This window comes from Primulina eburnea, chromosome 11, assembly GCF_022965805.1.
Source record: "Primulina eburnea isolate SZY01 chromosome 11, ASM2296580v1, whole genome shotgun sequence".
Classification (NCBI taxonomy): Eukaryota; Viridiplantae; Streptophyta; class Magnoliopsida; order Lamiales; family Gesneriaceae; genus Primulina; species Primulina eburnea.
Window position 1 is genome coordinate 3,073,118 of NC_133111.1, and position 27,723 is coordinate 3,100,840.

The 27,723-nt window shown below is 32.7% G+C and overlaps 5 protein-coding genes and 1 long non-coding RNA gene across 11 annotated transcripts; 3 read left to right on the plus strand and 3 right to left on the minus strand.

Moving 5' to 3' along the window:
• The first annotated feature begins 2,049 nt into the window (after nucleotides 1–2,049).
• Nucleotides 2,050–3,001, plus strand: LOC140804509 (glutathione S-transferase T3-like). Its single transcript, XM_073160548.1, has 2 exons — nucleotides 2,050–2,683; nucleotides 2,835–3,001. The coding sequence occupies exons 1-2, from the start codon at nucleotides 2,050–2,052 to the stop codon at nucleotides 2,999–3,001; spliced, it is 801 nt and encodes a 266-aa protein (XP_073016649.1).
• Nucleotides 3,002–4,284: 1,283 nt separating this feature from the next.
• Nucleotides 4,285–7,224, minus strand: LOC140804158 (uncharacterized). 3 transcript variants are annotated; one of them, XM_073159991.1, is made up of 4 exons: nucleotides 6,718–7,224; nucleotides 5,589–6,324; nucleotides 5,165–5,237; nucleotides 4,285–4,704 (listed from the first exon to the last, which is right to left on the minus strand). In XM_073159991.1, exons 1-4 carry the CDS (start codon nucleotides 7,019–7,021, stop codon nucleotides 4,567–4,569), a joined length of 1,251 nt encoding a protein of 416 aa, XP_073016092.1. In that variant the 5' UTR covers nucleotides 7,022–7,224; the 3' UTR covers nucleotides 4,285–4,566. The 3 variants fall into 3 exon arrangements, with proteins under 3 accessions (XP_073016092.1, XP_073016091.1, XP_073016093.1); XM_073159990.1 differs by having other exon boundaries at nucleotides 6,712–7,224; XM_073159992.1 differs by having other exon boundaries at nucleotides 4,288–4,704; nucleotides 6,745–7,224.
• A 2,688-nt stretch (nucleotides 7,225–9,912) lies between these two features.
• On the plus strand, nucleotides 9,913–10,908 carry LOC140804512 (wound-induced protein 1-like). The gene is made up of 2 exons (XM_073160550.1): nucleotides 9,913–9,933; nucleotides 10,432–10,908. Exons 1-2 carry the CDS (start codon nucleotides 9,913–9,915, stop codon nucleotides 10,906–10,908), a joined length of 498 nt encoding a protein of 165 aa, XP_073016651.1.
• Nucleotides 10,909–17,030: 6,122 nt separating this feature from the next.
• Nucleotides 17,031–18,215, plus strand: LOC140804166 (uncharacterized). Its single transcript, XR_012112099.1, has 3 exons — nucleotides 17,031–17,336; nucleotides 17,511–17,591; nucleotides 17,679–18,215. It is a non-coding gene; the product is annotated as an uncharacterized lncRNA (long non-coding RNA).
• Nucleotides 18,216–20,891: 2,676 nt separating this feature from the next.
• Nucleotides 20,892–21,789, minus strand: LOC140804165 (protein EARLY RESPONSIVE TO DEHYDRATION 15-like). Its single transcript, XM_073160002.1, has 3 exons — nucleotides 21,619–21,789; nucleotides 21,279–21,538; nucleotides 20,892–21,207 (listed from the first exon to the last, which is right to left on the minus strand). Exons 2-3 carry the CDS (start codon nucleotides 21,529–21,531, stop codon nucleotides 21,065–21,067), a joined length of 396 nt encoding a protein of 131 aa, XP_073016103.1. The 5' UTR covers nucleotides 21,532–21,538; nucleotides 21,619–21,789; the 3' UTR covers nucleotides 20,892–21,064.
• Nucleotides 21,790–23,519: 1,730 nt separating this feature from the next.
• LOC140804163 (GRF1-interacting factor 3-like) lies at nucleotides 23,520–27,174 on the minus strand. Of its 4 annotated transcripts, none has more exons than XM_073159999.1 (5): nucleotides 26,855–27,174; nucleotides 26,422–26,512; nucleotides 24,746–24,822; nucleotides 24,326–24,416; nucleotides 23,520–24,249 (listed from the first exon to the last, which is right to left on the minus strand). In XM_073159999.1, exons 2-5 carry the CDS (start codon nucleotides 26,497–26,499, stop codon nucleotides 23,905–23,907), a joined length of 591 nt encoding a protein of 196 aa, XP_073016100.1. In that variant the 5' UTR covers nucleotides 26,500–26,512; nucleotides 26,855–27,174; the 3' UTR covers nucleotides 23,520–23,904. The 4 variants fall into 4 exon arrangements, with proteins under 4 accessions (XP_073016100.1, XP_073016099.1, XP_073016098.1 ...); XM_073159998.1 differs by having other exon boundaries at nucleotides 26,422–26,515; nucleotides 26,845–27,174; XM_073159997.1 differs by having other exon boundaries at nucleotides 26,845–27,169.
• Between the last annotated feature and the right edge of the window lie 549 nt (nucleotides 27,175–27,723).

Here is a 27,723-nt window from a genome sequence, read left to right on the forward strand (position 1 = left end):
CTTGATGAAGATGAAGATGATACTGAAGAATGTGTCTGAAAGATTGTTTACTCGCTGATTTTACATTGATCTGTTTAAGTTCTGTTATGAGTTATTTTTGGGGATGTCAAGACTTTTTTCAGAGAGATAATAACTCTTTTTTTTTATGTAATACATTATGTCATGAAAATACTTTGTTTGTTTAGCTTTTCGTGTATTTTATTTCTCGCTTTACGCCATCTTCTCGCGTTAATTGGAATCTTGTTCTCACCTGTGAGCAATCTAAACTGCCCTTGGCTGTTTCGAGGACAATTATGGAATATTGTATAAGTTTTTGAAATATACAAATATCAAATTATAATTTAAAATCATTTGACAAATAAATAAATAAATCACAGTTTTGATTTTAAATTTTGGTTGAAAATTGCACATGTTGTAACAAAAACAGGTATCCACAAATATCAAATGCATTTTCACTTAGCTAAAATATATTAATGGCTTCTTATAAGCTCTCTCAAACACTTTTTTACCGTCATAATTAGTAATCGTTTCTGAAAATATATAATATATGTTCGACCATGAAAATTTAATTGAGTGACGGAATTTTTCCATATGCAAGATACTCTTCAATATAAAATTCTAATTTTAACATTTACTTTCTTTATATTAATTATATTCATTCCAAAAGATAAAATAATGCTTACGAACTCTTACACTAAATCATTTATTTTACTTCTGCACTTGTGATTGTAGATGAGAGAAATTGTTTTTGGTATGATTTGGAAATAGAGAATGAACGGGCATTTATAAGGGAGATTCATAGAAGAAAACATAAAAAAAATCATTACTTACATAATCAAACCAACCATTTTTTACTAACTCAAACCGTATGTTAATTATTTGTCAAAGTGTGTTTTCGAATTCAATAATCGTGGCTTGAATTTAACAATTCTCTCACTCAAGCACATTTTGTGAATTCGATTAGACCTGTATTCCAACTTTCATGTCGACAATACTTTGATCATCATACTATATTTGTTTACATATGCATGAATCTTCTCAAGTTTTAACAATTTCTTATCCAATATTTCTCGTATCCAATGATAGTGGACAAGTATATGCTTTGATCTTGGGCAAAAAATTTTGTGAGACGGTCTTACGGGTCGTATTTGTGAGACAAATCTCTTATCTGGGTCCATGAAAAAGTATTACTTTTTATGCTAAGTGTATTACTTTTTATTGTGAATATCCATAGGATTGACCCGTCTCACAGATTAAGATCCGTGAGACGGTCTCACATGAGACCTACTCTTGATCTTGAATGCATTGAAGGATTATTTTCAATATTATTGCAGTCTGATTTTCACATAACAACTTCTATTGATTATACACAAAACTCTATCGTACTATTGGTTATGATATTATTAATTATATGTGACCTAACTCCATGTTAGGGCACCCACATTGGTTGGTTAATGGGTGTTAATAACACCCATTAATTTTCGCCCACCAATGTGGGCGCAAGAATTAATAATCTTGGCTGACATGGCAGCCAAGAAATTAATCAGAATGAACGGCGTTATTTCGAAATTTGCGACGGTTTTGCATAAACCATCGCAAATTTGCGACGGTTTTTCGTAAAGCGTCGCAAAGTGAAAAGCATCGGTTTTTTTTTTCAAAAACCGTCGCTAATTATCACCAACGACTATTTTCAAACGACAAAATTATGCACCAACGGCTATATTCGAAATTACTCACTATATATACTAATCAATTTCTACAAATTCATCCCACAACATTTATCTTTTCATATTTTTAAGCCAAATGGGTGACAATAGTCAGAACTCAAAAAATCGACCTCGATATGTTTCTTCTACACAATATCCACTACAATTTCCAAATTGGTCGTTTGTTTCAAATTTCCAAGGTTATGAAAATTCTTCGAATCATCCAAATTACACCTCCCGAGCTCCGTATCCACCGCCTACACCTGAATATTGGCAAAGTATAGGCAACCCAGATTTCATGCAGCATTATTTTTATGGATTATATAATCCACAATCCACCAATATGCCAATCGAAAACGAGCCGCCAACTCCTACGTTTGTCCCAGAGACTCAGTTGTCCGACCGTGAAACACGAGTTGATCTCGAAAATATGCAAAATGCTGATGTAGATGTTGAGGGTACGAATAAGCGAATAATATGGAAAAAGGAGGAAGACGAGCTACTAGCGAGATCGTATGTCACAATGAGTGATGACCCAGTCATCGGCAATGATCAGAAGGGGAATGATTTCTGGAGACGTGTTGCGGACTACTACAATGACAATCGTCCCGCTGGTTCATCTCGGAGAGCTTTAAACGTGATTCGATCTCATTGGCACAATACCGTCCAAAAAAAGGTAAATCGCTTCAACGCAAATTATAATAGTGTTTACAATACTTATCGAAGCGGCCATAGTGATGAAGACATATTGCGGTTTGCATATGAAAAATATTGTGATGAAAATAATGGAGTTGCATTTAATCTGGAGCATGTGTGGAGAATCATGAAAACACGTCCACTGTTCACTCCACAGTTCGATGATCACTTGGTTGGTACAAAGAAAGCGAGAATCTCAGAGTCGGGGGCTAGCAACACCTCATCGAACAAAGATGCGAGTATTGATTTAGATATAAATGAAGAAGAGATTCGTCCAATTGGTCAAAAAACCGCAAAAAAAAAGGTAAAAACAAAGCAAAATCATCGATGGAGGATTTGACAACCAGATACGACAGTTTGTTCGAAAGTTTTACTCAGTATACAGACATAAAGAAGAACGAATCTGAATGGAAACAAAAAAACTTGCAATAGAGGAGATGAAAGCAAAAGCGGCTTTGAACAAATCTGAAGCTAAAAAGAGCAAATATTTGCTTAAGGAATACGAAATCCTTTCGAAAGTCACTTCACAAATGACGCCGGAGCAGTTTATAGTTCATGAACATCTGTGTGACCAAATTAGAGAGAAATGGAATATGTAATTTTCGATTGATGTAATTCTGTTTTCAATTATCGTAATTCGTTTTCTTTGTATTTTGTGTTTTTTTTTAAAGAGATTGTGTTGAATAATATTTTAAATAAAAGAGTCCAACTTTTTTTTCATTTCTTAATAATATTTTAATGAATATTGGAATTAAGTTATTTTTAAAATAATAATACTATTTATTTTTAGTAATATTTGTTGTAAAATTTTAAAAATATTAGAAAGATATTGAAATATTAAAAATAAAAAAAATGAGTAAGTGGACAGTCGGACCATATAAATAATGAAAGTTGAAATTAAATGAAGGTGGGTGTATGTTAATAATGGAGAAGTGTTAATGTAATGAATATGTGGCTCGTGGACCCCATCATTTTTGATGAGATGAAGAGTTATTAACATGGATTAATTCCGACCGATGCAGATGCTAGAGTCCAATAATAAGGAAAAAAATATATAATATTGACTCCTCATATCAAGGAACGTTGGCAAAAGGAGTGGCACTTGAAAGAACCCAAAGTTCTTCCTTTGCACAACGTTCCGGCCATCTCCTGTTGTTTCACGTGGATGTAAATCTCTCGTATGATTCCATAACTAGTTCTTCCTTTGCACTTGTAACTAGTTCTCTAGCTACAAATTACATAATTTTATCACCAACCATAACTCAAAAGTTGCATCGTATATATTAAAACAAGAGGCGTTATTGAATGTTAATTTCATTTAATCAAGGTTTTATTCTTAATAATGGAATTTGTCGGAACTTTGAATGGTAACATAGAGATATATACACCACAATTAGCTATTTTCATATAAATTAAACCTTAAAATAGTTTTTTTTATATATATATTAAACCTGACTTTCTAAACTGTTCTTTCTTTTTTGGCATAAAACCAGAAACAATTTTATTGTTTCGTTAATCTTATCATTCTTTTCTAAAACAGAAGCTGGCTTATCATTTTTGCTTGCAAGTTTTGAAGCCAAATAATTGTTTCAAATTTCATATTCAGTTCTTTTAAAAAAAATAAAATTACTCAAAAATACTCTAAATCATCGAATCAAATACCGAAAATATAGATTAAACGTACATCAATAAATTGTTTCGGTTCTTTTTTTGTCGAACAAACAAAGAAGCATTCATATATTTGTTTCAGAAATGTCCTTTTTCAAAATTAAAAATAAAAATTAATGACTCTATATAGAAACTCTTATTAGAATGTCTCTCATGTAATCTGCGTCACCTATAATCCTAATTGAGAGTTGTAATCAAGTTTAAGGATGTTTGAAATCATACCACTGCTATTTCATAATGATGGTTGACTCGTTACAGTGGATAAACTTATCCATAGTAGACTAGAGACCAATATATCTCCTCAATTACACCAAAATTTCGATAAAAATTCATACACAGAGCAGAAATTAGTATCAATTTCTTCACGTATTCTAAATCTATGATGCAACAGGTAGAGTTAGCAAGAAGTGCATCATTTCAGTGTGTCACTTTGAGGATGTACAAGGATTCTATGTATTGTTACGCCTACTTCAGTACTTATGTTGCTCTTACTCTCCTAATCCAATTCATCTTGTGAGATTTCCTCTTCAGCCAGTTCAAACTCATCAACATCTTTAAAATATGCTCTCTGTTGTTCGATAAAATCTAGTGGCAAGCAGCTTTCATCATCACTTTTTACCTGAGGGCATTGCTGCTGCAAATTAATACGTTGTCGGACATTGGCAAGCACGCAAAAATTTTATCGCACGGGAACTGTACAGAGACTTATTTTAACAAAAAAAACGGTATTTATGAGAACGCTCTCAAAATAGTTAGTTCCTGATCTCTCCACTAAGCTCATATGATGGAAGAAGAATGTATGTCAAGTCTCCACTCTCAGTCGTCTACATGCGTAATGCTCCGCCAACAGATCCGTGCAAATGAGAATCCACATAATATTCTATCCTCAGGTAGCAAGGACTTCACATCAGTTGTAGTTGTGCTGGACTAAACTAATTGATCCAAGTCAATTGCAAGGTTCTATTCGCGATAGAGTAGGATAGGGGTTTTACAGTATATTTCTTCCTTAATAATAGTTTAAAGAAACATGGGCACTAGAACCATTTTTTTAATTTTATTTATTTTTTGCCAAGAAAAGAAAAAACTTTGCAAACCTTATTATATTTTGGGCGGGGAACAGTAAGTGACTTTGATGACTTCATGCCTCGAGCTTCACCAGCATCATTCCTAAATGAGAGAAGGATATCAACAAGAGTGAAGACTGAAGATAAACAAACTTACCTTGAAAAAACAACAGAATGATTACGAAACTGAAAGCGGAAATATTGGTGCAAAACATAAGGTACTTTTATGGCATATGAAATCACGTCCCCATGATAAGAAACCGTTGACTTAGCAAACATAACTGAGCACGTCATGAAGATACAATATGTTCCCAAAGATTTGTAACATAGTGCACAAGCTAAATCAGGTAAACATCCAAACAAAGTTAAACCTAGCAAAAACTTGATTTTGTGCATAAGAAAAGTGGGAATGTGTACATTCATGTGTGTGAGCATATATAGAATGCAGACTAACAGTATTTTTTGGGTCCTCCTCATGAGGGGGCAACTAGAGACCCCGGAGTCTTTTTTTCTTTTTACAGTTTTTCTCCTCGCAGGTTCGTAATTTACTGCCACAGCTGCAGATGACCCCTCAACCATGTTAACTGAAACGATAATGGCCTTCCCATTCTCCCCTGCTTTTTCATGCGAATAAACAGAATGCTTGAGAGACTTCAGTTTCTCTTTTGTTTCCTCAACAAGAAAGCCATTATAATTGAGGGCCGCTTTCCCTACAGCTTTCGTCTTTTGAACAGACAAGCCAGGAAGCTCAAGAATCACTTCTCCTTCGTCCTTTTTTTTGTCAAATGAGTAGCTTGAATGGTTGGTAATTCCATTCCCTAGCTCCTCTGTTTTATTCTTTAAGCAACCAGAATAGATCAGATTTGCATTCCTATTCTCTGTTTTCTCGTGTGAGCAGCTAGAAGGTTTGATAATTCCCTTTCTAAAACCTTTGACTTTGTCAAAAGACCCACTAAAGAGGCTAAGATTTTCCATAACGTTTTCCTCTGTATTCTCAAGTGAAGAACAAGGTTTTCCAATTCTCCGAGGAGGTGAGAAACTGACCTGTCTGGCAATGGCCATCCTTTTGTCTTTCTTCTTGGCTAGAGGAGTGGAACTATTATCAGTCATTGCAGAAGTCTTTCTTTCATTCTTAAATTCATTCGTAGCATGTCTTCCATTATATACAATATCCTTATTTCCCATTTCACCTTCAGTAAACATCGAGAATAAAATAAATTCTTTAACTCTTCCAATCAGAGTACATGCTCCACCAAAAATGCAACAATATCCACAACTAATTACATTTACAATTACAAGTTAAACAGAAACGCAAAATACGAACTAACCATAGAGGTCAGCTACTCAACCATTGTTTTTAAATATATGCATATAAGTACAAACAAACTCTTACGCAAGTTTGAACCCAAATAACTGGATTCGTAGAAATTCTAGAAAATTTATTCCATCACAAGCATAAACAGAAAACGATTTCAGATCAACATTCAACCATCCGCAAGTAAATAATCAAACCAAGCAACTAAAAATTCACACCCTCGATTGTATTACATTAAATAAACACAAAAGCAGAATTTCACTATTACGACTGATTGAAGCAGCAGGAAACTTACGACTCTGGAATCGCACAGTTCTCGAATTCACGGCACGAGCATTGTTGACAGACGACCCCGTACTGATATCGGACCTGGCATTTAAGGTTGGAGACGGATCGGGGCAAACTTTCTGGCCTCTGAAACCATAATCGGGCTTCAAAATCGAAATGGGGGGTTTCAAAGCTAGATTGGAATTGGAACCAGATGAGGAGACGAGCTTGCGGAGGGTGGAGGTAGGGATGAGGTCGAGAGCGTTCGTAATGTCCGAAAAGGGTTTTCTCTTGCGAATCTCCATACTTCCTTCCAAATTGAACTGGGTTCTGCGTGAGATACTCCGATACAACTGGGGGAACTAGGAGGAGGAGGAGAATCACAGTCTTGCTGAAGAAGATGGCGGGAAAATTGGTTGAGATCTGAAAGGGAATGCAGGTACAAAGTGAATGTTCACGAAACTAGTTCTCTATCTACGGAATACATTATTTGTAGAAGAAAATTGCAGGTCCGAAGAGTAACATTTTTACGAGAGAGTTTCTTTTGTCGTTGATGTCATATTACACATATCGACGTCATGCTACTATCGTAATAATGTCATATCAATATCACATTTGAAAAATAACTAAAATTAAAAAAAAATATTCAATTTTCTTTCAATGAATATGATATAAATTTAGAGTGGGATTTCATGTGAGACCGTCTCACGGATACTAATATGTGAGACAGATCATCCTATTCACAATAAAAAGTAATACTCTTAGCATAAAAAATTATAATTTTTCATGAATAACCCAAATAAGATATCCGTCTCACAAATTCGACCCGTGAAAACCGTCTCACACAAGTTTTTACCATAAATTTATAATCATAATTGCGTCTAGTTTTTAGTTTTTTTTTCCCATTGGGTCCTCCAAAAAATGATTAACTAAGATTCATTTAGGTAGTCGACTCCATCTCGATCGAAATCCTTACTTCAAACTACATTTCTAAAATCAAAATACAAACGGAATTAGAAACTGGAAGAAGCAATTTTCTTGTTCTTGTCGTGTGTTATTATATTATTATCGTTATGCAATTTAATTAAAGAGTTTGAAATGTACGTAGACTTGCGACATTAGAAGCCAGCCATGCACGACTCAATTAATTTGAAGTCCAAAAAATACTAATATGGAATAGCTACGATCCCATTTTGGTTCTTTGAAGTAGAAAATTAAATTCGAAATCATGTTAAATCGAAATTGAATTGAAATCAGTGTTATGTTCTTAGCTTCTCGATATTTAACCTGATTTATATTATATATTTTACATTTTTTATCTACATAAATCAATATGAAGACTAAGATTTATTTCTTTGACCGATACAAACTAAAATTTACTTTTCAAAATTCAAATTTGATAAAAATGAACTTTGGTTGGTACGAGATCAGATCTTTTGTGAGACGATCTCACGGATCTATTTATGTGAGATGAGTTAATCTCACTCATATTTAAAATGAAAAATAATATTATTTATATAAAAATAATAATCAGAGTTAATATATGTATAGGGTCGGAGCCATCTTTGGGTTAGGACGGGCTTCAGCCCCACCCAAATTTTACAATTTTCTTTTAGTATTTTTTTAAATTAATTTTTATTTTGAATTTTTTTAGCTTTACTTTATTGATGCAAATTTGAATAATTTTTTAATTATGAGGAAATTTTTAAAATGACCTTCTGCAAATACATATAATCAAATTTGAATTTTCCTCGCATTCCTCAAAGGTTGAAAAATGTAATGTCAGTTGATTTTTAAATTTAGTTTTAAGTTCTAAATATATTTTATACTATATTGACAATAACACACAAGCTGAATTAGTTTGAAAATTCGATTTGTTTATTTAGAATTTTGGTTTTTGTTTTTAAATCTGGTATAGGTCGTTCTTGTCAACAAAATAATTCAATCACAGTTGAGCACCGGCTGCACCGCTATCGATTTGATGTATTTACAGTTGTAGATTTTCAAGTTGAAGAACTTAATAATAAATTCAAGGATGAGGCACTTGAGTGAGTTTATATTTAATTATATTTTATAAAGGTGTAAGATTGGTTTATATCAAAAGTTCGTTCATGGGGTGCCGATTTGCACTTAAAAATCTTGACTCGAGTGCGAACGCAACCCATGATCATTGAATGTCGAATTGATCAAAGAAAAATTGCTCACTTAGCCTAACTCATCTTTTGCAATTTAATTTTACTGTTTTCCTATAAAATTAAACATCATGTGCTAGTGTTCATTTGTATGGACGACCAACTTTTACTGTGAGCCCACTTTGATAGTCTCTTATCTATAATCGCTTAAGTGTCGAAAGTAGGAAACTACTAAAGATGGTGAAATATAGAACAAGAAAATCAACAAATAACAATAATATCAATTTTGTCATTGTGATGGAGAAGTGAATATAGATTTACAACTAAGATGAAATAAAGCTGGAAATCCATGGAAATGGAAAGCTACAAGTGAATTCTTATCAAAATATTTATCGGTACTAATATATTCACCTATCAGATTAAAAATTAATTTTCAAGATTTTTAAAACTCTTATTATAATTCACATTTTATTATCTGAGGAAGCTTGAAAATTTTAATAACATTAAAATATTTACACATTTCGATTAAAAAAATGTTGGTTTTCAGTTTTTCTAGATGAGTAGATCTTTTATGAGACAGTCTCACGAATCTTTATTTGTGAGACGGGTCAATCATACCAATATTCACAATAAAAATAATATTTTTAGCATAAAATCAATATTTTTAGTATAAAAAGTAATAATTTTTTATGGATGATCCAAATAAGATATTCATCTCACAAAATACGACCCATGAGATCGTCTCACACAAGTTTTTGTCTTTCTAGAATTTGTAAATTTAATATGGTTTTTAATCGTGTAGTTTATAATTAATTTAGTTGATTTGTATTTTAAGTAATTATCCAAACGCTCGTACATAATCATTTTAATCACTTATTACATTATTACATATAATAACATTTCGTACGGTTGAAATAATAGTTAATACAAAAATATAAAACATTAGTTTTTTTTTAAATATATTCATTCACTATTAGATATCATATAATCAACTATTATCTACAAATTGTTTATTGTAATTTAAATTAGAATTTCATAATTAGAAATATGTTATACTTATATACATGTATACTGAAACAGTTCCTGTATATTAAAAAATATATATATTCAATCAAAGAAAAAATTTGTGTGAGACGGTTTAACAGGTCGTATTTTGTGAGACGAATCTCTTATTTCGATCACCCATGAAAAATTATTACTTTTAATGCTATGGGTATTACTTTTTATTGTGTATATAGATAGGATTGGTCCGTCTCACAGATTATGTTACGTGAGACGGTCTCACATAAGATCTACTCATTCACCAATTGCCAGCTGTAAGTCAAACAAGGTTGGCTTTGATTGTCTTTTAAAATTGTACACTTCCTTGAAACCTGTATAGACTATAGACCCCACCAAATGCATTAATGTCTGCCACGTAATCCCAATGACACGGGCAAGTGTATTCTCCATTTTACCCTTGTATCCTTTTAAAACCACCAAAACACAACCACCGATTCGCTATAAATACCCCCGCCGCAACCTCCTTTCTCCTATCATTTCCGAGCAATTTAACTCTGTCTTCTTCTGCTAACCATTTTTAGGAACTGGCTTTATCTCAGGAAACTCTGGAGGAATCCTTCAACAAAGGGGTGGTGACCGCCCTGTATGAAGCCTTAAAGTGCCGCGACGCCGGAAAAATCCACGAAATCCTCGCCGCAGATCTCGAGTGGTGGTTCCATGGTCCGCCGTGTCACCAGTTTTTGATGCGCGTGCTCACCGGAGATAAGGAATCTCACTTCAGCTTCGTGCCCCACAGCATCTCCGCCTTTGGCCACATTGTACTCGCCGAAGGATTCGACCAGTCCCGATCAATCGCCTGGGTCCACGCCTGGACGGTCACTGATGGGATAATCACCCAGGTTAGGGAGTACTTCAACACATCCCTCACCGTTACACGTATCGGAAAATCTGAACAGTCCGGTTTCGGCATTGCTTCCCTTCACTGCCCTTCCGTTTGGGAGAGTAGCCTTCCTGATCTTGTCGGGAAATCCGTGCCGGGGCTCGTGCTTGCTATCTGAAGCGAGCTTCGGTCCTAGGGTTTGATCACGTGTGGATTGGATTTAGGAGACATATATATATAATAATATTGTGGAATAAATAAGTGATCGAATTAAGTGTGTGTTCCTGTCCTATGAGCTTAGATCTGAGATTGGACGGCTGAGATTTATTTCAGGGCTCTGATCAGCTACTTCAGTCCTTAGTGATGATTTCTAAATCCTGTATCGTTGTTATGTTTGGTGTTTTGTGTGATGTTAATCCATTATCCATAAAATCCTATTTATATATTTCAAAATCTTGGGTGCTCAACTATATTTCTATATTATATTAATTATTATTATTATAATATTCCTATATTATATCATTATATTTGTGACATGTAACGTGGTATGGTAGATAATTTTTTAAAGGTAAAAATATATGTGAGACGGTTTCACGGGTCGTATTTGTGAGACAGATCTCTTATTTGGGTCACCCATGAAAAAGTATTATTTTTTATGCTAAGAGTATTACTTTTTATAGTGAATATGGGTGAGGTTGACTCGTCTCACAGATTATGATCTATGAGACGGTCTTATGAGATCAACTCTTTTTTAAAATAACGAATATAAAGCACTCTATTTTTATTTAATAAAAAATATGATTATAAAAATATATTTTAACATCATTTTGTATTCTTTTATCTTTATCCCGACTTTCCATAAATTTTAAATTTATTAAAATATTTTCTTTAATTTTTATCCAACATTTTAAATATTTAAATGATTATATTATGTATACTAAAAGGTTTATTATTTTTAAAAAAAAATTAATTAGTTTTTTTTAAAATATTTAAATGATTATATTATGTATACTAAAAGGTTTATTATTTTTAAAAAAAAATTAATTAGTTTTTTTTTTAAAAAATAACATAAAAAATATCGCATATATACATAAAAAAAGCGCTAGTATGATAATTATTATATTTAAATATGTATACTAATATAATTTGATACGAAGTATGTTCGTGGATTCCACTTGTAAGGTAAATGATCGTACATGCTCATTGAGTGGATTAACATTATGTTTGGCAGGATAGATTCTAAATTATGGCCAATATTTCAAATTTCCTAATTTGATTTCTCGAATAAAATTTGAAGTTGCGCTCGAATATAAGAGTTTAAAATTTCGAAACTATGATTTCAAATTTACGCATTTTAAATTCATCACTTCTTAATCAACGTAGATGTCATGATAATTATGAAATCAAATTACACGAGTGTTATTTTAAATCCATTATTCAAATCAAATCTTTTATTCTAGATAAAAATTTGTGTGAGACGATCTAATATGTCATATTTTGTGAGATAAATATCTTATTTGGGTCATTAATGAAAAAATATTACTTTTTATGCTAAAATTATTATTTTTTATTGTGAATATCGGTAGAATTGACTCTTCTCAAAACTAAATATTCATGCTCTTTTTTCTAAATCAAATTCTTTCTTTTCAACGCAACCTAAATTTCAATATCAAATTAAATAAATTTTAATAATAACTATTATGTCAAATGCATCATTTTACATGCATTATTCAAATATTTTTATCGAATAAGTGCGATCTTAGTCATCGTTAGAGATAAATAAAAAATAAAAAAAAGTGGTCACAATATTGGATTTTTATTGGGGGATTAAAAAAAAGAGAGATAAATTTCAAAAAAAAGACACAAAAAGAAAATGATTTAACGTTGGTGGAGACATGTCCAAATCATGCTGTGGCTTGTCAATCTCCATTTATAAGTTGGAAAACTTATCATCTGACGTAATTATTATAATATAAAATTGTCATTGATAACTAATCCATTCATTAATCCATTACAGCTTTTGCTCATGTTCCTTTCGGTACAATCAATTTATATAGTATGATTTGAATAATTCAATTAACTTATCTTATATTTTTTTAATAATATTAAATTATCGCTCGTAAAATAAAAATAAAAAATCGATAGTATTTGAAAAATAAATATAACAATAAAAAGAGCTATAAGATTAATATGATCGAAACAATCAAAAATAGTCAAAAATTTAACGTAGGATGTAAGTATTTTTAAAGTAGCTGTCACGCAATCAAAATTTAAGTGGACCCGGTAGCGTATCCAAATTTATTTCGTATTAAAATCCAATATGCTAGTTTATTGCTGAATAAAATATTAATTACTTGGTCGTGGATATAACTCGTTACATTAATTCATATAATATATAAGTATTATAAACATAAAAAAAATACATATACGTGAAATCATTAATCATGCGAGATGATATATAATACAATAAATTTATGAATGAATTATATTTGAAGAAGTCGTTTTTTTAATATAAAAAATAAATAAAAATTTGTGTGAGACGGTCTCACGGGTTGTATTTTGTGAGATGAGTCTCTTATTTGGGTCATTCATGAAAAATTATTATTTTTTGTGCTAAGAGTATTAATTTTTATTGTGGATATCGGTCGGGTCGACCTGTCTCACAGATAAAGATTCGTGATATCGCATCACAACTTCACAAGAGACTTACTCCAATATTAAATAACAAAATACCCTCTTTCAAGTGAGTGACAACATTACTCAACATTTCATTAGAGTTTTTCAATGTTACTTTTTAAAGTTTTCTATTGAGAGAAAAAATGGAACCCTTTACGAATATATTGGCATCTATTACTAATATGCCAAATGGGAAACAGGAGATATGGTATATTAATCCAATTGGATTTGCAAATATAGATTTTAGGCAAGTTGGAATCGTTTCAATATTCTCGTTTTAGTACTCTATTTAGAAATTTGGATAGTACGGCACTTCATTACTTTATTTTTAAAGAATAAATTTCTTGGGAGACGGTCTCACGAATCTTTATCTGTGAGACGGATCAACCCTACCGGTATTCACAATAAAAAGTAATACTCTTAGCATAGAAAGTAGTAATTTTTCATAGATGACTCAAATAAGAGATCTATCATAAAATACGACTCGTGAAATCGTCTCACACTAGTTTTTGCCATTTCTAAATAGCGGCACTTTAGAATTTTTTCACACAATATTTTTTTCAATTAATGTGTAAATAATTTGAGGATTATTATAATAAGAATATTCATAAATTTATAAATCATGGTAACAAAATTAGTTACTCGGCACTCCTTGATTTTTGAAACACGTGTGAATTTTTATGAAATTTTAATTAAAAAGAGCTGTTATTGCATGGTAAATAGTATCGAAGATATATATTATAAACACAAAAACTCACGAGAGATTATCTCACGAGTCAATTTTGTCAGACATATATTAATTTGAGCAACGCATGAAAAAATGTTATTTTTTATTATAGATATATACAAAGTTGACTCGTCTAACGAATAAAGATACGTAGTATTAGTGTCTCACATTATACCTGTATTATAAGATAATGTCTTGAATATCCGAATATTAATATATATTGTGGAAATAGTTGATGAGAGTGTGAATATTCGAATATAAGTATATGCGATGGTGACAATATATATCGTGTAGTTGCGGGCATCTATCTCAAATCGTTGCCGACCAACTTTACATTAAAAAGAAATCCAGAAATTTTTGTCCATCGATCCTCAACTTTGTTTTCGGGAACTTTGCGATCGAATCCACAAAAAAAAAAAAAAAAAAGTTATCAATTTTTCCATCTTTATAGATTATTAAATGTCATTAAATCCCACTCTTCTTTTCATTATCTGATTTTTTTATAATTTAATTGCATGGCCTCAAAAGTAACTAACATGCACTAAAAATACATACAAAAAAAAAAGGAATCAAACCCAAATTTTCCCTTAAAATACACAAAATTTAAAGCTCGTTTCATCATTTTATTTTATTAAATTAAACACAACCACAACGAATAATTATATTTTTTGTTTGTTTGACACAATAATCAATATTAGTAGTTATCGAAATCGAGAACTCGTCTCAATGTTGAGATTTCGATATCAAATATGTTAAGTTATCGACATATACAACCTTTTTTTTTTTGAAACATTCATAATACGTGGACGAGAAGATTAAAATGAGTAATGGAACTCATGGACGTGAATCCTTAACATTTCACAATCAAAATTTTAAATCGTGTAACGTCGTTGAACTAATTTTTCAGGGAAATTTAAAATTTTATAAAACGCTAACGAAACAATAACTCATGAACGAGTATGTTTCTTGTTATACGGGTAAACCCTACCGATATCCACAATAAAAAGTAACACTCTTAGCATAAAAAATAATATTTTTTCATGGATGATCCAAATAAAAGATCAGTCTCACAAAATACGATTCGTAAGATCGTCTCATACAAGTTTTTGTCTAGATGAGCAAACTTGTTTTGTCAAGAAAACCATATAGTTGATAAGGAACTACCTAACGTGAAAGAAATTGGTCACTTTACGCTTTAGGTTTAAACTTAATTAATTTAGTTGATTAATTATCTGTCAATTAGTACACCGCCCCTTCACTAAATATTCATTAATTGCCATTGGAAAAGAAGAGCCAGACTATGAATGTGAACAAACCCTAAAATTGACAGCATGACTATTTTTTCCTTGAGAAGCGGTCAACTTTACCTATATTCACAATAAAAAGTAATACTCTTAACATAAAAAGTAATACTTTTTCATGGGTGACCTACGGCCCGTGAGACCGTCTCACACACACACACACACACACACAGATATATATATATATAAACACACACAAGATATATATCTTGGGCCAAATTCTATTTATATATATATATATTTAGAATTTGACAAAAATTTGTGTGAGACGGTCTTACGGGTTGTGTGTGTGTTTCGAATATCGAATGAAAATTAATTGGACTTGAAAAAATTTCATTTAAAGGTAAAATCGATTTTTTTTTTTTTTTTAAAGTGAGATCATATATCAATTAAGACGTTTACAATAATTCGTAAGTTATTATCGATTTTTAAATCCGTAATAACAATTTTATTAATATGTTTGAGTAAATATACATGACAAAGATTTCTAATCTCCAATTAGTTATTTTTTGAATAATTATGATGTGTATTAAATTATAAGTTATTTCAAATTATTTTTTCAATGATTTCATCAAATCCAAAACACAAATCATTTAATATTTTGAATCAATCATTCAAACATAATAATCATAAAATTAGATGTTTATTTTTCAGTTTTTGCGCCAATCATTTTCATCTATTTATTTTAAATAGGCGTTACCTTGCATTGCTTCCTCCATATTGCGTCTATTTTCAAAACTTACATCCAAAGTCCAAACATGGCAAAATTATTTTCAAATCTAAATTTATCATCATCATGTGCATTAGCAAAATTTATCGACTTAATTATTTGACTCAACAATTTATTATTACTAATACATTTCAAGAAAAAAAGAATTAAAATTGTTATTATAAAGTATCTTCATATTACAATTCACACTCGAAATCCTTACGAGCCAGGAGCGTTAGTCGAGCACCTAAATTCGATGTACTCTTGAAAGACATACATTAGAAATATATGAAGAAAATCGTGATTTATAATATGGAAATCATTTCATTGGTATGAGATTTTTTGAGTTAAGTTCAAAAACAAATCCACAACTCTATAGAAGCTTAGACCCTTAGTGGAGGGATAACATATAATTATGAAGATACGTGACTTCAATTGTACAACATGTGATATCGAAGCCAAGCTTAGATCGAACCATATGGTTGGAATCCTCGAACACTTGAACGAAAGTGGTTGGAGCTCCTAGTAAATCTATTATGAGCTCTCGAGGCAGGCTTTGTTCTAAATATTTCGCATTAAGCGTGTGTGCCCAACACACAGGAGAGGATGGATTTGAGGGGAGGCTCGAACCATGATAATAATGATAATTCTTTGTTTGAAGAAATTATTGTCGAGAATACAACCCAAGTTCACATTAGAAATAAATAGAGAGGATGTAAAGTTCAAAAACAAATCTTTTAGAGTTCAGAGTCAAAGTGAACAAAATCGTGTCATTGTGTATATTGTGACTTCTATTGTACAACAATTATATATTTAAGCAATCAAAGTTGGCTTTTAAAGGATATCTACATATCTAAAAGAGGGAATAAGTGAGAATTGACCTAGTTTCCTTCAAGTTTCAGGTCACAATCCAGCTACGTGTCACTCCACCAACAACAAAGGTCAGGCCCAACACCACGTGGGGCTTGTTCTTACCTCCACCACACAACTTGCTTCCGGTTGCACCTCTTTTCCTTCGCCTCCTCAGTTCATCCGCCCTCCTTTGTTTTCCTTGTCTTGCTTTTCCTTTACTCTCACCTGGAACGAACAGCTCACGGCAAAAAAAAGGGCTTGCTCGGTTTGTTCTCTCGTCTTCCTGCTTCCATCTTCTCCGCGTCACGTCTGCTGTGTCGCTTTCCCTCTTCTCCAGACTGGTAAGATTATCCTGTTTTCGGTTTTTTCCCTTCTCCCTGTGAGCTCATCTTGAAATCTAGGTTTCATTCTTCTACTTTTCTTGTTCTGTCTCCCTGTTTCCTTAGATTTACTAACCCCTAGAAAGAAGTTTTGGTAGCTGATAGAAGCCAAAGTCACAGTTTCGTTTTGTATAGGTCGTCATTCTTTTGCTTCAACCGCTTGACGAAGTCCATCACTCCAGCGTCTCCCCTATCAGCAATTTAAAATTAATTCACGTTAGTTTCTCTTATTTTTGTCTTTGGTATCTTAATGTTTTTATTGCAAGTAACTCTTGACAGAGAAAAGGAAACAATATCAATTAGGAGATCCTGATATCGAAACTGAAGGGGAGATGGAAAAACCCAATTAATAGGCAGCCACCAAGTTTCAGGTATGACAATGAATTATCAAACTTGAAGCTTTTAATGTGGTTGCACATTTGTCGTACAGGGCCAAATGCTAACAGAATTAGCATTATCAAACCACTAAAAATGCAAAGAGAAAGAGGGGGATTATTCACATATGATAGTAATTGGATCATAAATATATATGCCAACTTTCATAAAAATTAGAAGGATCAACGTGATCTAATGATATTGGAATAAGGAGGAACTTCCTTCCCTCTGATTATATAGTTCACATCTCGAAGAAAAAGTTCCTTGGCTTTTATTGCGTTCAATATGTATGATGCACATTGCTCTCTTGGGTCATATAAATCTTTTACATCCAGCATTTCTTCTGCATCTGCATAACCTTGTTCTGTAAGTAAAACATTTTTTTGCAAAGCGTAATATAAATATTATGTACATTATGATGTGGTTATGTTATTTTGCGAAATATGTTGTTATACCTACATTTCATTGATATTTAATTTACATAAACATGTAAATATCTTAAGCTCAAAAAAAAAAAAAAAACAAATATAACATAGTTGCTGAATTACCTCCTCACAAAAAATGATACGCGTTTCAAAAACTCCCAATAATTTTTGTTATATATAAAATTCTCAACAAATATAAATTAACTTTTGTAACATATTTGTCTTTTACGTAAGTAAACATTACACACTAATTTAGATAAGCATAATTTTATTTTACAATAATTTTTCCTTCTCTCTCTTTAAAAAACATTTTTTCCCACAACTATATAACTTTAATATCTTTTTCTTTTTATTTATATTTAAATACTTTTATATTATTTATTTTACAAAATTATTCAAGACTATATTTTTTTTGTTACATTTCCATTTCACTATCTAACATTAAGCTTATTATCCATTTCCAAACTTATGTAGATTCCTACAAAATATATACATGTTTTTCTTCCGTAACCTTATTATCAATTTCCAAACTTATGTAGATTCCTACAAAATATATACAAGTTTTTTTCCGTAATTTTTTTGAATCTTCAATATATATGGTCATATATTTTTAAAGTTTGCAATTTACATCAGTTTTATAAAAATTATAAACGTCTACTATCTTAACGTACGTTCATATACATCCATATACATGGAAAAAAATAAATATGAAACTTTTTTGTATTCTTTTGCTTCTATATTAAACAATTATCCTCTATACTATATGATTCTCAATTCAGCACAATAATTGTCCTAATTTCCGAAGTACTAGCTTTTTCTTATCATAGTTTTTTATTTAGAAACTAATGTAGGCAAACGATAGGATTACATATTCGCACTATTTTACTTTATTTTTTATATTTTGAAAATAAACTTACTTTATTCATATTAATATAACAGTATCATTAATGTTATTTCATAGCATTATATTCATTGTCGTCAACATCACTGTGGTAAATAAAATTTATTTCGAAAATATTAAAGATATTATACCTAATTTATTTTCTTTTATTAATCCTTCGTTATATTCATCTATTTCACTGACCTATGAAATATATTAACTCTTACGTCTACATATATAAACTCAAGGTTACAAACTTCGTAAATACGTCATTTGAATTCTAAAAAACAAAAGTCATGCCTACTGAAATCCTATTGACATTAATATTTACCAAGTTTGTATTTTCTTTGATTACACTAAGATTCTAAGTACTCTTACTGAATGTTTACCATTACATATTACCACTCATACTTACGTTAAAATTACCAATTTCATAAATCCATTAGCGTAAAAAATATCGGTAGGTATGATATCTTTACAAACACCACAACTATTTAAATATGACTACCTTAAATTTCGAATTTAAATTACCTTATTTACAAAGTTTATCCCTAATTTGATTTTAAAATGATCAAATACTTTGTATTCAATTTTAGACATATTATTAAGCTTCTTCAACTTGAACACCAACTCAATCTTTTTCTTACCTATTATCACTTTCGTAACATCCATATTTTTCCATATTTTTTACTTTGTTGAGCACATGGACAATTTGAAGTACTAATCATATGAACACGTATAAAAAAATAAAAAAATTACTATATTCATAATACTTGCATCTTTTTAAATTACGTTCTTATATATAACACCTATTCAAATACAAACTCCTCATTAGTTACTCTAAAAAAATATATAAATACTCACACGCTAGACGACAAACTTGGGTAAGACACCTCAAGAATTGAGTTGCCCTACCTAGTATATGAGAAATGCAACAACGATGCGAGAGCTACATTTCTTAAAGAGTTACGAAGACCCATTTCCATAGTTTATTGGGCTCGTCAAACAGCCCAATGCTTAAAGTCCATTTAAAATCTCTCATCCGAAAAGTAATCTGAACCATAGGGCCATATATTAGAAACTAGATTGGGCCTTAGATATTGAGATTTAAAATACTGCAAAAGCAAGGATTAATCACTGTTTTTTCTGGTTTTTCAGCCTAAGTCGCTTCATTTCAACATTTTCCATGGGACCATGTCTCATACATCATTGACAAAAACTTATGTGATACAGTCTTACGAAGATCGTATTCGTGAGACAGATCTCTTATTTTGATCATCCATAAAAAAATATTACCTTTTATTCTAAAAATATTACTTTTTATTATGAATATATGTATGGTTGACCTGTCTCACAGATTAAGATCCGTGAGACGATCTCATATGAGACCCACTTCATTAATTACAACAAAACCCTGAATAAATTTTATACCTCTAAGTCAGAAATATATCTCTTGTCAAACAATCTCACGAATCTTTATCTATGAGATAAATCAATCTTAACGATATTCACAATGAAAAGTAACACTCTAAACATAAAAAATAATATTTTTTTTCATATATGACTCAAATAAAATATCTATCTCACAAAATACGACTTACCGTCTCACACTCAGTCAAATAAAATTTGTTTTCACACAAAGTGAAATTGATCACACCCCCTCACAATTTCGAATATAAATTACGAAATTCATCCACCTTACTCATTATTGTACATATATATAAATAAATAAATAAATAAATAAAAATATACTTGTCAGCTTGATTTATATTTAAATATTTTATGTAAAATATAATATACTGTCTTTTTGCATATATAAAAATATTATATATGACATTTTTCTAAGCAACGAACGATTTTATTACCAAGTATACATAATCGTTGGGTTCAAAAAAAGAAAAAGAAAAAGTGGCATTAAATTACAATAAACAGAAATTCATTTTACACAAACAAAAGCTTCTAAAGTCGTTAGTTCCCAAAGCGTTGAGCCGATAAATCGCAACTCACTTCTAGCGCGGCTGCTGAATCGGCCTCGGGTTCACCTTCACCTTCACAGTCCTCGGTGCCTTCTCGCAATACCTCGGGGCCTCGAGAACTCCACGCGGCTTCCTCCACTTCAACCATCCCAATGATACCAAATCCATACCCCCATCTGCAATAAAAACAGCAAAATTAAGATTTAAGTCCGAGTCGACTCTGCGTAGAATTGAGATGTACAATTACCTTTGGAAGCAGCGTCATAGTCATTGTCATTTATGGGGTTTTCATTGACGATCTCTTCTGGGAAGATGAAATCGGGAATCTGGTTAGATGGAGAGTCCAGTTGGGGATCGGAGAAGCACTCCCGTAGCCAGTAGTCGCGGAACCAAGGGGAAGATTGAACGAGATCCCACCACTGATCCGAGAAGTCCTCCACTTGGCGGTACACCGACGGTACGAATATCGGCGCGTTAGGGTTCAGTGCTGACGTCGCCATCTTCGATCTGAGGTCAGCATAAACACACAATCACATTAAATATACACACATAACACGCACATGAACATAAGAATAGTAGATACGTACATTGTGGGTGAAAAAGTGTGTGAGATTGATGATGAGAACTCCAGAACTGCGATTTCAGTGGAAGATTGATCTTTAGTGGTGAGTGGGAGATATTTTAGGATGTGTCGTATATAACGAGTGATTGGAGTTTTGGATAAGGTTTTTGCGTGTCACGCGCTTGTCGTAGCTTTTTGTATTTTACTCCCTATTTTTTTAAATACAATTTATATATCTACTCTCTCCAAAAAAATCTTTATAATAAAGACAAAAAATGGTGTCATTGGTCTTATTTTTTCTTTTCGTCGTTTCAAATGGTAATTATTTCATCATTATTTTTTATAAATATTTCTTATTAGAATATAAATCGAATTAATTATACATGTACTAACTACGTACACTAATACACTGGTGGGAACTGTGCTTTGTAGGGGTGGGTATGGTACCGTAAAATATCGATATACCGCACGTTTGGTATACCGAATTTTCGATATGAAAAAAATTCATACCGGTACCGTACCGATACCGAAAAGATGTCGGGATGCCGTTTTCGGTATACCGAACTATATATCGAAATACCGATAACGATACCGAAAATTTCGGTATGGTATCGAAATTTTCGGTATACCGATTTTTCGATAAGTTCGGTATTTTTTCGGTACTATTTTTCGGTATTTCGATATTTCGGTCCCTAGTCCTCTGTATATTAAAATCTGTATACACGACTTGTCGCCCATATTGCTAATAGCTTTCGGCTCCATTTTTTGAAGTTTAAATTGTCCGGTCTCAGAATTATATTTTAAAGTTGTATAGATGGACTTGGATAATCATCTCTCTTTGAGCTAGTTTTTGGAGTTGAGTTAGGTTCAAATCTCAAACTTAACATGGTATCAGAGCTCAGGTTTCACCGTTATGTGTTAGACTGCTCATAGATGAATCATTTGTAAACTTCACGCTCCAGATGTTTATTCCTGAGCGTGAGGAGGTTGTGGTAGTTGTCCCACATCGATTGAATAATATACCTGAGAGTTTCATATATGGATTAGACAATCCTTCTCCCTTGATCCAGTTTCTGGAATTAAGTTAAGTCCAAGTCTCAATCTTAACATAATATCAGAGCTCGTGTTCCACCGTTATGTGTTGTACTGCTCATAGTTGGACAAATCGTTCTGCCAATAGTTGGTTCATTTATAAACTCCACGCTTCAGATGTTTATTTTTGGACATGAGGGGATGTTAGTTGTTCCACGTCGGTTGGATAATATATATGGAAGTTGCATATATGGACTTAAATAATCATCTCCTGGAATTAGTTTTTTATTATAACTATAGATTACATGTATCAAAAAAATCTTGCATCCGAACCAACTATCTTGACTTTATTTAATTAGATTTCATAAATACAATTAAATCTCTGATGAAGAGGACACGCAGAGAGGTATGTGTTAAATCGAAGCCAATTACATGTCAACAATTGTGACGTTTGTTATCCTTCACATGTGCACACCTCATCGTTCTGATCCGAATCTCACTGAGAACGCGCCACAAACACAATTACTATTTACTATTTTAATCAGGGAATTACCCCCATCCGTATTCGCTCATATTATTTGAAAAAATAATTAAAAAAAATACTTAATTTTTTCAGATAATCCGCGTATTTTCAAATTATTATATGTAGTTATTAAGACTTGCCGTTGTCTATAATTACTGATTTATATATCAGAAACTCTAATTTTCTCTATTATATTCAACATGCATGTGTAGTTACTTGTTCAATTATATATTTATATTCAAAGCATCGTTAAATTTATAACGGATTTTTGGCATTTTGAAATGGATACGGGGAAATTCATTTTTTTCCTTTTCACGGATGAAGAAAATTTTGTACAAAATATTAAGAAAAACAAGGTCAGAAAGATTGAATACAAGGAAATTCTTAAATCGAAAGACAAGGTCGGAAAGAATGAAAAGTCCACGTTTTAGCGCTCAAAAGCAGATGCATCACAAACACAAAAACTTAACGTATATTTTGCTCTTCGATATAAAACGAAAGAAATTGGAGCCATGAAACCAGCTTTTCTTCCTTTATTTACAATATGAGTAAAACCAGGACGAAACAAGTAAATTAAAAACACACTTGTCCTGTCTCGGAAAGATGATAAGAGACCATCTAACTCTTCAGTAAAATGGAACCAGATGTTGCTAGTTTTACAGTAGAGAGCCTACTATCAACGACCAGACGTCACCACTTTTGAGCCTTTTATTTTGCTTTATCTTCATCTGCGCTACCACGTACAATGGCATAACCTCATTGGACATCGGACGTAGGTGTGGCACCACTCTCAGGTTTATCTGGATTATTTCCTGGATTTAAAGCGGGTAAACTGCTGTTGAACCCTCCAAGATTGGCATTCTTGTGCATGGGATTCGTGCCATTCGTGGCTCCAACGGGCCACATGGCCATTAGCCCTTGTGTGGATTGTGGGTGGACTTGTTGAGGTAGTTGCTGCCGCGGGTCCTGCATCGGATGTGGAGTACTGAATGGTGCTCGTTGGGCGAATGTACCTGGTTGCTGAGCCATGCCTGCTGCCTGAGGATGTGGCATGTAAAGACCCCCTTGTTGCAGTACATTATTTGGAGTCATCTGCATGTGCTGATGTATGGATAAGATCGATTTGTAATGGTAAAAGTAAAGTCTTGTTAGCTATTAAAGTATCTACACAAGATACCGGGGGAGGCATTGATGGTGACAGTGTCTGCGGTTGGGCATCAGCAATGGCGGCTAAATACATCAAATTCTTTTGAAGTTGCGCCTGGTATCTTTTAATCAAGATAATACAAGTCAAAAAGGCATTCGAATTAAAACATATCACATATCCACGAAGCTTTTAAGAAATAAATGAAGCATTAGAAAACTTTTGGCGGCATTTTTTGTTAATATGATTTTTAACTGAGACGTGCACACAAAAGCAGAGAGTTTCATAATCCATGAACACCTGTGAACATCTAAACTGCAATATCTGTCTACTTAACGGGTAATAAAGTTGGTCACAAGATAGATCAAAGCCAGAAGCAAACACATCAGCGAGAATGATCACATAAATGTACGCGCACTCACACATGAAGAGATAATGACAGAAACCACTTACTGGGCGCATTCAGCAAGTTTGCCAAGATTTTGATTGTCCAAAATTGCCAATATCAATTTCTTGTTCTCGTCAAGGTACTGCATCAATGGTTGGTATTAGTGTAGCATAACAGAAATTAAACTACACAATTTGCATCCAAGAAACCCTTCAAGTATGATGGAACCATTCACACGATTCACGATTGTATCTGTAAATAAACGAGTTTTACTGAAGAAACAAGTGTGTGATATCCACATGGCTCGCCCAAAAATCTTGCATCTTCTTTCGGTTAAGATTAGAGCTTTCATAATAATGTTGTGTCACCCTCTTTAATTAGCATACCAAATTAAACAAAGGTGAGGCTCAGTTCCCCTCTTTGTATGATATTTCAAACTTGTGTATAAAGAGCGGGTGGGTCCTATCTTAATTCTTAACCCTATTGTTCAGCGTTTTGCATGGAAGAAAAGACTTTTGGTCTCATACAAACAAACTTAAAGCATTTCACGAGCGATCAAATATCATGGACATTCATACACACGACAGAAGGAAAATTGTAATTAACTCAGGTATCTTTTTGGTACTTCAGACCAATTCTGAAAAAGCAATATCATATTTTCCATTTTTAGCAAAATTGTGAAAGATTTCCATTTTTTCCCATGCAATCCAGATGCTGAATATTTGAGGACAGTATTTCGAACATGATTGAACATTCCTGATTCGTAAAATTTACGAATACCAATAGGCCATTAAACTCATCTTGTTTTCATTTGATGAAAGTGATGGTTAAACTTTATTGTATGAGTTGATCGAATCAGGGCCTCGGTTTAATTTAACTCGAACGGATATATCAATACTTCCCTTAGAAATTTACCTATGCTCATTTAAAGCAAAGAAAACTTGCAAGAATACGCTTTTGAGACAACAAAAAATAAGAGCTTATGGATATTAGAGTCATAGACTTATCAGCTCGCCATATTATTGACTGCCAATGTTAAAATGCTATGATGCAGGGAGACCGACAATGATTGCAAGAGGCGACCTATCAGCAAGTTAAGGGTTTATACTATTTGGAATCAATTTTAGTGTTCATGAATAAGTTCATGCAACCAGCACCATAAGATAAGTGGCACCACTATCAAAGTAAAGGCATAATATCTCACAAAGTTCCTTGCTACAAAAGATTGAGCTAACCAAGTAAAAAATGGACCGATGCATCAAACCTAATGAAGCACAATAGCCAGTAGATCAAATGACATAAAATGGCATTATACCACATGATCATTCAGAACCCAAGAAACTCATACAAAGCTACTATTCAAATCTTAAGAATGCCCAGAAACTTGCTGAGAGTGACTGCATAATAAGGGTACAGATGAACCGAACCAATCCTGTTTGAACCTTTTCTGGTTGGCTAAAATATTATTCGATATATTTTGAAATTACTGAAGTTCAGGCAAGCTCAAAAAATATTCAAATTTATTTTCACGTATAGCTAGAACCCAAATTCAATAATTTGCTTAAAAAAATGATAATTAAGCTAGAAACAAACCAAAACCAAACTTTAAGTTGAACAGATTTCCTTTCAAAAAAAATTACTTGAAAACTGAGCTCCGGGGCATAGCTAAAACTGCTCGAATATGCAAAAAGGAGTAGCATGCAGCTTGGTTCTTTTTGTTTGCATCGACAGTGTAGAATACCTTCTGGATTTGTTCGGTGGTGATGTTAGTGGATGGAAATGACGGCGTGACTTGAAACATCGGACCTGGTTGCTGCATCGCTACAGCTTTCCTGCTTGATTAAAACCACAATTCTTAATTATTCAGATAAAACAACATAAAAACAACAAAAGAACCCCAATACATGAGAGGAAAGTGAATCCCACCGCTACATTTAAGTTGGTAAAAATCAACACAGTGCAAAAACAATTCAAAAACTGCTAAAATTATTCAAAATTAGCGTACAAATTATCAAAACATGCCAAAACGCGCGTCAAATTGTATAAACCATGCCACGGTCTTCCCATGATAAAATCAAACCCACCCAAACTAAATCCAAATCCCTAAATTAACCAACCGAGTTAAAAACCCTAGTTTCAAACCCCTCCAGTATTCAAAACCTACCTAAACTCACGTAATGCGTGAAAGTGTAAATTTCCGGCACGCCCAGGAGAGCAGAGCGAAGCACAGCAGGGAGTAAAACAGTAGCGAGGAATGGCAAGTTGTTCTTTGGCAGTGCAGGCTACAGCGACGTTTAAGGATGACGGGAGTCGAATTGGGGTTGGTGCAACTATAGCTGTTTGTGGTGGATATAGCAATGTCAGTGGCGGAGGAGGGCGGCGAGAACAGTGGGAGCGGCGGAGGAGAAAAATCGTGGAGTGAACTTTAAGAACATAATTTTTATGTGGCTGTTACATTAACATCTTGTGCTGTGTCGTTTTATTAAATTTGAACCTATAGCTGCTGCAAACTACCCAACTTCGGCTCTAACATATACTAGTGTCCATGGATTACGTATTTTTACAGGTTTTTTTTTTTTTAATTTACTTTATATTCAAATAAAGTTAATATGAGACGTCTCACCTAGAGATGTAAACAAACCAAACAGTTCACGAGTTATTCGGAGCTCGGCTCGATAAAAAGCTTGTTTGAGTTTGTTTGTTAATCATATCAAACCAAGCTCAAGCGACAACTTAATCAAACCAAGCTCGAGTCTAAGCATATTCGGCTCGTAAGCTCGCAAACATGTTCGTTAATAGGCTCGCGAGCTCGAACTCGGCTCGTTTAGGTGGCTCGTAAGCTCGAGCTTGACTCATTTGTTGAGTTGACAAATAAAAATATTAGTACTAATAAAAGTTAAATTTTTATGCCTAATATAAAATTAGTTCATAGATAAAATCAAGCTCGAGCCCGGCATGATTAACATGATAAACGAGCTTTTAACAATCGAACTCGAGCTTTTCACAAGCTTAGTAATTTCAAGACAAATCAAATTTTAGCATG